At 41.7% G+C, this 10,188-nt stretch overlaps 1 protein-coding gene across 3 annotated transcripts in view; it reads right to left on the reverse strand.

Moving 5' to 3' along the window:
• Positions 1 to 7,945, reverse strand: part of EEF1AKMT2 (EEF1A lysine methyltransferase 2) — a 202,441-nt gene extending 194,496 nt beyond the window's left edge. For 2 of the 3 annotated variants that reach the window (XR_008616176.1, XM_028481374.2), the window contains exons 1-3: positions 7,599 to 7,945; positions 6,411 to 6,476; positions 5,785 to 5,899 (exon numbers count right to left, since the gene is read on the reverse strand). Coding sequence is in view for 1 of the 3 variants with exons in the window: in XM_028481374.2 (XP_028337175.2) it covers positions 5,785 to 5,899; positions 6,411 to 6,476; positions 7,599 to 7,858 (441 nt within the window). In the remaining 2 variants the exon portion in view is untranslated. Of the gene's footprint in view, positions 1 to 5,780; positions 5,900 to 6,410; positions 6,477 to 7,598 lie in introns of all 3 variants that reach the window. The other variant, XR_008616178.1, reaches the window with a different exon arrangement.
• Positions 7,946 to 10,188: the final 2,243 nt, after the last annotated feature.

The raw sequence follows: 10,188 nt of genomic DNA on the forward strand, positions 1-10,188 counted from the left end.
CTGCATTGGCAGGCGGATTCTTAACCACTGCGCCACCAGGGAAGTCCCTGTTCGGTTTTAAGTAAAAATAAGACACATTTTTCATTTTCACCAAGAACTTTATTGAACAATGTATTCATTAACCGAGCAAACTTTTTGGCCAACCTAATATATAAGATCTCTGTACAGAAAATCTCTATACAGACAAAATACTATTGAGAGAAAATTAAGAACTAAATAAATGGAGGAATACATCATGTTCACGGATTCACTCAATACTATAAACATGTAAATCCTCCTCAAACGGATCCCTAAATTCAATACAATCCTAATCAAAATCCCAGGGTGGGTTTTTTTTCCTGAAAAGTGATGATTCTAAAATTTAAATAAATATGCAAAGCGCTAACTAACAACATACAAGACAACAATGGAAAAGCTATCAAAGTTGGAGAACTTACATAACCAACTGGGGAGACTTACAAAGCTGCAGTAATTAGGACAATTTGGCACTGGCATAAGGATAAACAAACAGACCCAAAGGAATAGAACAGAGGATCCAGAAACAGACCCAAACACATACCATTACTGGACTTATGACAGAGGCACCCCTACAGTGCAGTGGGGGAAAGAGCAGACATTTCAATAAGTGATGCTGGGTTATCTGAACATTCATAGGGAAAAAAAAAATAAACCTTGACTCTACCTCACAACATACACAGCAATTAATTGGGACCTAAATGTGAAAAGGAAAACGACAAAGTTTCTAGAAAAACATACAGGAAAATATCTTTTTGACTCTGGGTAGGCAGATTTACTACACAATATTCAAAAGCACTAACCATTTTAAAATGATATATTAAACTTTAGTAAAATTAAAGAACTTCTGTTCATCAAAAGATACTATTACAGGGACTTCCCTGGTGGTCCAGGGGTTAAGATTCCAAGCTCCCAATGCAGGGGGCCCCGGTTCGATTCCTGGTCAGGGAACTAGATCCCGCATGCCACGACTAAAACGATCCCGTGTGCCGCAAGGAAACACGGCAAGAAAGATCCTGCATGCTGCAACTAAGACCTGGCGCAGCCAAATAAATAAATAAATATTTTTTAAAAGATACTATTACAAAAGTGAAGAGACAAGCGACACACCAGATACAAAGGTTACATACACAGAATATATAAAAAAACTCCTACAAATCAATAAAAGAAAGGCAACCCAATTTTTAAATAGGCAAAAGCTTGAATAGGCATTTCACAAAAAAGAACAGCCAAATAGACAGCATATGAAAATATGCTCAATATCCTTAGTCATCAGGGAAATGAGAATAAAACCACAAGATACCACTACACACCTACCAGAATCACTGAAATTGGATAAACTGACAAGAGCAGGTGTTGGCAAGGATGTGGAGCTACTAGAATTCTCACACACTGCCAGTAGGAGTACAAACTACTGCAACCAATCTGGAAAACTGTTTGGCAGTATTCATAATAACACAGTGCTGGAAATGAGTCAAATGACCATCAACAGGAGAATGAATGAATAAAATGAATGAAAGAATAAATCAATAAATAAATTGTGGTATTTTCATATAGTACAGTACTAACCACAATGAAATGAAGCACTCTAGTGCTACACACAATATGAAAGACCATGGATAAACCTAACAAATCCATGCTCAGCAAAAGAAACCATATCAAAAAAGTATATACCCAAAGATACTATTCATATCAAGTCAAAAAGAGGCAAAACTCAATGAAACAGAAAAAGGATAATCTTTTCAACAAATGACGGATGGAACAATTCAACATTCACATGCCAAAAAAAAAAGACAACCCCAACGAGTATCTCAAACCTTCTACAAAAATTAATTCAAAACAAATAATAGATCTAAATGTAAAATGTAAAACTTTAAAACTTTTAGAAGAAAACCTAGAAGACCTATGTGACCTTAGGTTAGGCAAAGAGTTCTTTAATATGACAACAAAAGCACGATCCATATAAGAAAAAATTAATAAATTTGACTTCATAAAAATGAACTTCTGCTCTTCAGAAGATATTGTTAAAGAGAATGAAAAAAAACCAAGCGAACAAATGAGAAAACATTTGCATATCACATACCTGACAAGGAACTTATATCCACAATACATAAAGAATCCTCAAATCTTAATAAGTAAACAGGCAACCCAATTTAAAAATAGGCCAAAGATTTGAACACACATTTCACCAATATACAGATGGCAAATGAGCACATGAAAAGGTAATCAGGGCTTCCGTGATGGCGCAGTGGTTGCGAGTCCGCCTGCCGATGCAGGGAACGCGGGTTCGTGCCCCGCATATAGTACAGTACTAACCACAATGAAATGAAGCACTCTAGTGCTACACACAATATGAAAGACCATGGATAAACCTAACAAATCCATGCTCAGCAAAAGAAACCATATCAAAAAAGTATATACCCAAAGATACTATTCATATCAAGTCAAAAAGAGGCAAAACTCAATGAAACAGAAAAAGGATAATCTTTTCAACAAATGACGGATGGAACAATTCAACATTCACATGCCAAAAAAAAAAGACAACCCCAACGAGTATCTCAAACCTTCTACAAAAATTAATTCAAAACAAATAATAGATCTAAATGTAAAATGTAAAACTTTAAAACTTTTAGAAGAAAACCTAGAAGACCTATGTGACCTTAGGTTAGGCAAAGAGTTCTTTAATATGACAACAAAAGCACGATCCATATAAGAAAAAATTAATAAATTTGACTTCATAAAAATGAACTTCTGCTCTTCAGAAGATATTGTTAAAGAGAATGAAAAAAAACCAAGCGAACAAATGAGAAAACATTTGCATATCACATACCTGACAAGGAACTTATATCCACAATACATAAAGAATCCTCAAATCTTAATAAGTAAACAGGCAACCCAATTTAAAAATAGGCCAAAGATTTGAACACACATTTCACCAATATACAGATGGCAAATGAGCACATGAAAAGGTAATCAGGGCTTCCGTGATGGCGCAGTGGTTGCGAGTCCGCCGGCCGATGCAGGGAACGCGGGTTCGTGCCCCGGTCCGGGAAGATCCCACATGCCGCGGAGCGGCTGGGCCCGTGAGCCATGGCCGCTGAGCCTGCGCGTCTGGAGCCTGTGCTCTGCAACGGGAGAGGCCACAACAGTGAGTGGCCCGAGTACCGCAAAAAAAAAAAAAAAGGTAATCAACATCATTAGTCATTAAACCACAATGAGAAACCAGTACAGCTGAAATGAAAAATAGCCTAACTTATGATGACAGAAGTCAAAATAATCATTACCTTCAGGAGGGAATGAGTGGGAGGGGACACAAGGGGGCTTCTTCTATGGTATTAATAATGTTTTATTTGTTGATCAGGTTGGTGAGTTACACACAAGTGTTCATTTTGTAAAAGCTGAACACTTATGACCTATTCACTTTTCTACATGGATGTTATACTTTATTCAGTAAGTTCACATTAAAAAAGAAAAAAACTTCCCAAAGTGACTCCACATCTAGGTAGCTTCACCAGTGAATTCTACCAAACATTTAAGGAAGAAAAAACAATTGTCAACAAACTCTTTCAAAAAATAGATTCTCGTTTAATGATGTCAGCATAACCTGATACCAAACCCTGACAAGGACACTACAAGAAAGGAAAATTACAGGACAATCTCCCTCATGGACAAAGTTGCAAAAATCCTAAACAAAATATTAACAAACTGAATCCAGTAATATATATATAAGTTGGGTTTATTCCAGAAATGCACTTAACAGTTGAAAATGATCAATGTAATTCACCTACATGAATAGAATAAAGGAAAAAATTCATATGGTTACCTCAACAGATACAGGAAAAACATTTAATCAACAACACACATGCACACACACCGTTAGCAAAGGAGAAACAGGAGGAAACTTCTGAAGTCTGATAACAGAGTTATCTACAAAACTAACTTACAAGATAACATCATACCTAACAGTGAAACACTGAACGTATTCTCTGAAACGAGCGAAAAAGACAAGGATGCCTTCTGTCAGCACTTCTTTTCAACATTCTCCCAAAGGTCCCAAACAGTGTAATAAGGGGGGAAGAGTTACAAAGGATTGGAAAGGAAGAAATAAAACTATCATTATTTATAGTTTGCATAATTATATATGTAGAAAATATAAAAGAATCTATAGTTAAACTATTAGTCTCAAAGGATAAATCATTAACCTCTATAAGTGAGCTATTAGAATCTGAAAGTATCTACAGGTAAACAACAGAATGAATAAATCAAATTGTGGTATAATTGTACAAAGGAGTCATATACAGCAACAAAAACGAATGAACTGCTATGTACAAGTTGAGTGAATCTCACAGAATGTTGAGTGAAAGACACCAGAAAGAACACACTGAAGGCTTCCATTTATATATCCAAAACAGACAAATTAATCAATGATGTTAAAACTCCTTGTAGTTACCCTTAGAGAGGAAGGAGGAGCAATTTAGAGAGGATTAGCAGGGAGTTTAAGGGTGGGGGGGGGCTCTTCTAGAGTCTGTAATATTCTATTTCTTGATTAGGGTGATAGGTGTGTTCAACTTTGTAATAATTCACTGAGCCATACTCTTTTGGTTTGCGCACTTTAATGTACTTATGCTGTAACTCATTTCAAAAAAATTTATTACAATTTTTTCTAATCACATTTCACTGCTTCAAACATTTTAATGGCTCCCCATAGACTAAGAGTAAAATCTAAGCTCTTAGGCATGGCATATGATATGGCTCCTACCTTTAATCTAAACCTCATCTCTGACTATCTCACACATACACTTTATATTCTAATTTACCAAATTACTTATAGGGCCAGAACCTTCATGCCTTTAGATAATGTTTCCACTTCTTGAAATTCTCTCCCTCTTTACACTCTATCCACACTCAACACAATTTCCACCCAACTTGGATATTAGCTCCCCCAAGACACTTCCTATCCCTCTTCCCCAAATCACTCCCTTTCCTATACTCAGTATATCTATCATTGCATACATCAAGCTACAGCATTAGCTATTTATGTCTATGTCAGTCTATCCTCTATTGTACTGTGAACAACTCAAGCACAAGGTCTAAATTTTCATACTGCCAGTGCCTACCACAAGGCTTGACAGGTGATAGTCACTTAGCACGTTTCACTGTTAGGTATACAACCTTACAAACTGAAACAGTAAAACCATGTAGGATGAAGCCTAAGTCTTACACCTCCTCCACAGCACTTGGCAGAGCAATGATACACTACAGGCATTAACAGTGATGGTTTAGCTAGTAGTAGAACCTGTACCAAAACTCAGTTCCATGGACAAAATGCTCTTTCCAAACCATATGCAAAACACTCTTCAAAAACCATATGCTCACCTAAGAAAAGGGATATATGTCCTACTGGAAATGTAAAAAAATCATCTTCCTTTTATACGTACAGATTTCCAGAGTTCTGAGCTAGAAGAAACCAGAAATCACCTAGTCAAAATCTTTAGGAACGAACTGAAGTCCAGAAAAAAAAAATGGCTTGCTCAAGGTTGAGACAATAGCAAGAAGGGCCAAGACTAGGACTCAGATCCCCTGGCTTCTCATTTAGTGCTTTCTCACAGCCCATGCAGCCTCCCTTTTGTACCATGTGACTTCTCAAGGTAAGTGGTACGACTGCTTTACTACTTTGGATTTAGATTGCTAGTATCCTCAATTGCAAGATTTTTTTCTTAATTTCATTTTTAAATTTGATTCTAACACATGAATACTAATAGTACCAACAAGTTCAACCAGGAAAACACCATTTCCAGTTCCAATATCAAGCACTGAAGCATCCAATGGAATCTTGTGTTTCTGCATCCACCTTATTAGTCGAGTCATACTCTCTTCTCCAAACCTATTAGAAACAGAGAATCAGTTAATCAAATAACAGAGGGATAGAGAACAAAGGTTACAACTACATTCCACTTAAGCAGCTTATTCAGTTTGCTCAATTAAGTCTTTTTTGAAAGTAAGAAATAACATCTGTAACTGCTTAACCTTCATCAATACTATTATTTAGAAGAAAACACCCCCAAGAATAGAACAGAATAGATAAGGTTGGTATGTTACTTATTAATGTTTCTCTACATCAGCATTAACACTTGTACATGTTGGTGGCTCAAAACTGCATTGCTTATTGAAAAAGGACAATTATATAATAAGGGTTATTTCCTAATACTGTCATCAAATTTATATCTGGGCCATTAAAAGAGAAAAGAGAGAGATTCTTTCAATCTACCCACTGAAGCCAGAATCAGTCCAAGGTTCCCAAGATTTCGAGGGTTTCTCTGGGATAAGCACTTAAGAGACACACACACACCTACACAATCTTCTGGATCGTAATCCCACTACTTTTTCTAACTTACCAGATTTCTCCTGTATCTCCATATTCTTGGAAAGTTTGCAGTTCTCTCTCATAGACAGCATCCCAACTATATGAATAATCAAATGCAAAGCAAATTATTCAATTAAACTGTATTATGAATTAAAGGTATATTTCTAATACATTACTGGGATAGTTATGACAGAAATTGAAAACATTATTAGTGTTGATAAGTGCACATCGCTCAATCTTTTAACATCCTTGTGCTGAAAGAAAGAAAGAATAAGTTTATACATGTAAAGCACTTACAACAATGCCTGACATTTAAAACGGTGTTATGTTTTAGCTTAAAAAATACAAAGACGTATCTGTCCAAGGATCCCTAAGTCGCAAACAGAAATCCAAAACTTGACTGTAAAGGCATAGATAGTGTCATTACAGCACTTTTCAGTCTAAAATGTAGACACAAGAATTTTCTACCAATTAGGTGGTTACTCACAATGGAATTCGCCAAAAATAAGCTCCGCTTAAAGGTTAAGTTTTAAGACTTACTCTCACTCCTTTTAAGGACTCCTCCATCAATTGCCGTCTCTTCCTATTTCATGTCTCTAGAAGCCCTTCTCCCCCTCCAAGTTACGTCTCATTCTTACCTTTCCCCACAGTCATTCATTCATCCATCTATTAATCCATTAAATAATTGCTGAGCGTCTGCTTAGATCAGACCACTTTCTCCTACTCCAAGATGCCCACTATCTCCTCGCTCGCTCCTCAGACCATCCCCCCCCCAACCCCTTCCAGCTTCCACGTCCCTGCCCTCGTCCCCTTAACCTTTTCAGCTCCCCAGCCGGGCAGTTCTCCTCCGGCCTCCTACCCTCGCCCACCAGCCCTATTCGTCAGCCCCGCCCACTTTCCCTTTCTTCAAGTCCGCCCGAAAGGTTCAAGACCCCTAAAAAAACCTCCCCAAGAGCTTTAGACCCCTTCCCGCACCCCACAGGCCCCTTAGACGTCAACCCCTTGAAAGGCCTCTTTACAGCCGCCAGTGTAGTCCCTCGGGATTCCATCCCTACGACCCCCCGGGCCCTCGTCCAAGGCGGCCCTTTAGGGTTCCTCCCGTCACGCCCCCTAAGCTCTCCCCATCTTCCGGGGACGCCAAGGCCCCATCTCTCCTTCCCCTCCTGCGGCCCAGTCCGGGCAGCGCCGCTCACCCTTCCCTGCCCTGCGCCACACTCACTGCTCTCGGGTGCCCAGCGCAGACGGGGCGAAGCCATCCCCTCCGGGACTGCCCCCTCGAGACCGCGCCGCGGCCCCAGCCCCGCCGTCGTCGTCCGCGCCCTCGCTCATCTCGCTCCTTGCCCCGGACGGCCTTCGGAGCCGCCATAGAGACGTGGGGCGGGCAGAGCGGACGGGCGGGCTGGCGCCTCTAGGAGGCGGGAGTCGGCCCTCTCTACTGCTCCCGGCCCCGGCGGGGGTCTGCAGTCCTGCGCTTCTCATGCGGTCACCCTGGTCCCGAGTCCCGGGTCCCAAGCCCAAAGTGGGCGGAGCGGGGCCTCGCCTCGGTCCCCACTCTCCCTCCAACCAGCGTCAGATGCACCCCCTTCTTCGAGGTGCCCGCCTAAGCACCACTATATTTGGCGACTGCTATTCCTAAGGGACTGTTCAAGGTATTGAATTTTGGAAAAAGGCTGGCGGTGGGGGAGACACACTAAATAGCTAAGCCGACACTGCTCAACCCAAATGTACAAATCACCTCATCTCTCCACGTCGTGGGCAGATCTGGGAAATGGGTGAGACAGTCCATCGCATTATTTGGCTTTCCTGCCCAAGGCTAATTTCATTTGCGGCTGGCATTCTGCCTTGAAAATAGCACTCTGGCCTCTTCTGACTTGACGTCACTGGTGGACGAGGGAATTTATGCCCAGTGAAATGAATGCCTTACGACACCCGCCCCCCGCTCCCCGCCCTTCCAAGTAAGTCAACCACGGGTATCAGAGTGCTAAGTGAGAAGAAAGGTCTAAGTGAAAGTCAAGATGCCTGTCTCAGCTCTGCCCCTAACCAGGCGCCTGGCCCTATCCAAGACTCCTAACCTCTGTGTGCTTCAATTTCCTCACCTGCAGCTCGCTGGTAATAGAATGCACCCAACCAGTGAATCTGAGATTCATCCACCTCTTGGAGGGACTGATACTGGAAGTTCTGCAGCATAATGCCAGAGATCTTATGGGCCAAAGGTCTGGGGGGACTTCTGTAGCAGCAATGAAATACTGGTAGTCCAATGCCCTAGGCAAGAATCTCAAAGGCTCCTAGCAAGGCTGCCTTCCAACCAAAACACATGTTTCCTAGGCCACATTGCTGTTGACATGGCAGACAGAAGCCCAATAACAAGTCCCTGGCGGTAAGCAGCACCAACATTTGCCTTTCCAGCTCACAGAAATCCCGATTAAGACCGCATGTGCATCTCCTCTGATGCAAGATGTTCCAAGATCTTCAGGCAACCACTGGTGATAGAATATGGTAAAAGACAGATAGGAATCTATGCGTATACTGATTAAAGAACTCAAGAAAGTGCGTAAGTAACCTTACTACAGAGTAATAAGATGCCACGTCCAATTAGTGCTGCCATGAGCGAATGGTTGTTTTGATTTTTTTCTAGACTCGATGCTCAAGAGAGTAAGCTTGAATGTGACTGAGTGGGTCTTAAAAAGTTTTAGGTTCTAATTCAGAAGCACCCATGAAAGACAAGGCCGTCTTCAATCTGATGTCTTGCCAACACTTAAGATGTTTTTGCTGTGTTTGATGAATGCTATAAACAGTTGTTGGTATGAAGCCCTGGAAAAAACCATGGTTTATACAGAGTTCCTTCTCTGGCTCCAGGATTACTCTGGGTGTTTAGTCCTGAAGGCTGAATGGGGCACCACCTCTGATCTCCCAGGGCAACAGATTCTTGGTGGGGGGATGGAGAAGCTCGATCCGAGCAGAGCTGCCCATCACCAGGGAGAAGGTGGAATGTGCCAAGGAACACAGTCCCTTCCACCAGGTGCCCGTTCCACAAGGCAGAAGGGAGGCTCTGAGGGTATTCTGGGTTGCCTGTCTCCCTCTCACTCTGCCAATCCCTGCAGCCTGGAACCCTGCTCACCTATAACTCCTCTGAAACTGCTTTCAGGAGTTCTCAAAGGCTCCCCAATTGGCCAAACAATGGTCAAGTTCCAGGCGATTCTGGTTAGGGTTAGAAGGGAAGGATTCTCTGAGAGGGTAGCACTGAGTGAAAACCTAAAAGAGTTTGTCACAGGTGGTGTCCCTAGGGAAGCAGAGTGTAAGACTGAGATGAACATGGAAGAAGTTTATTAGGGAGTGCTCTCAAGATCACCACCTATCGGGGAAGAGAGAGAAGCAGGGTTGGACAGAGGAAGTAGTCAGGCTGGGGTACCATTACGACCGAGCCTCAGTTAACACCCTCTCCCCTGACAGGGCACTGTGAAGCTGGGATGATCCTTTGGAATTTTCAGGTTGGATTGAAGGATGTGGGCCTTTATTCATCTACATTGACCAGGCATTGAATGCTTGTTTGCCCAGAAAAGGAGGATTGACCTTGGGTGATGAGACTCTTCCATGAAGGATAATTCCAGGAGAGGGCTGTCACCTGACAACCTCCCCAGCAGCTGGGATAATAATGCAATCAGTCGTGCAAGGGGAGGTCTGGGTCACACATCACCACATCTAGAGCAGAGATAATGGAGTAAACCTTGCAGCTTTCTGGGAGAAGAGCATTTCAGGCAAAGGGAAGAGTGAGTGCAAAGCCCCTGAGGTAGAATGAGATAGGGGTATCC

The sequence above is a fragment of the Physeter macrocephalus genome, chromosome 20 (assembly GCF_002837175.3).
Source record: "Physeter macrocephalus isolate SW-GA chromosome 20, ASM283717v5, whole genome shotgun sequence".
In the NCBI taxonomy this organism is placed as follows: Eukaryota; Metazoa; Chordata; class Mammalia; order Artiodactyla; family Physeteridae; genus Physeter; species Physeter macrocephalus.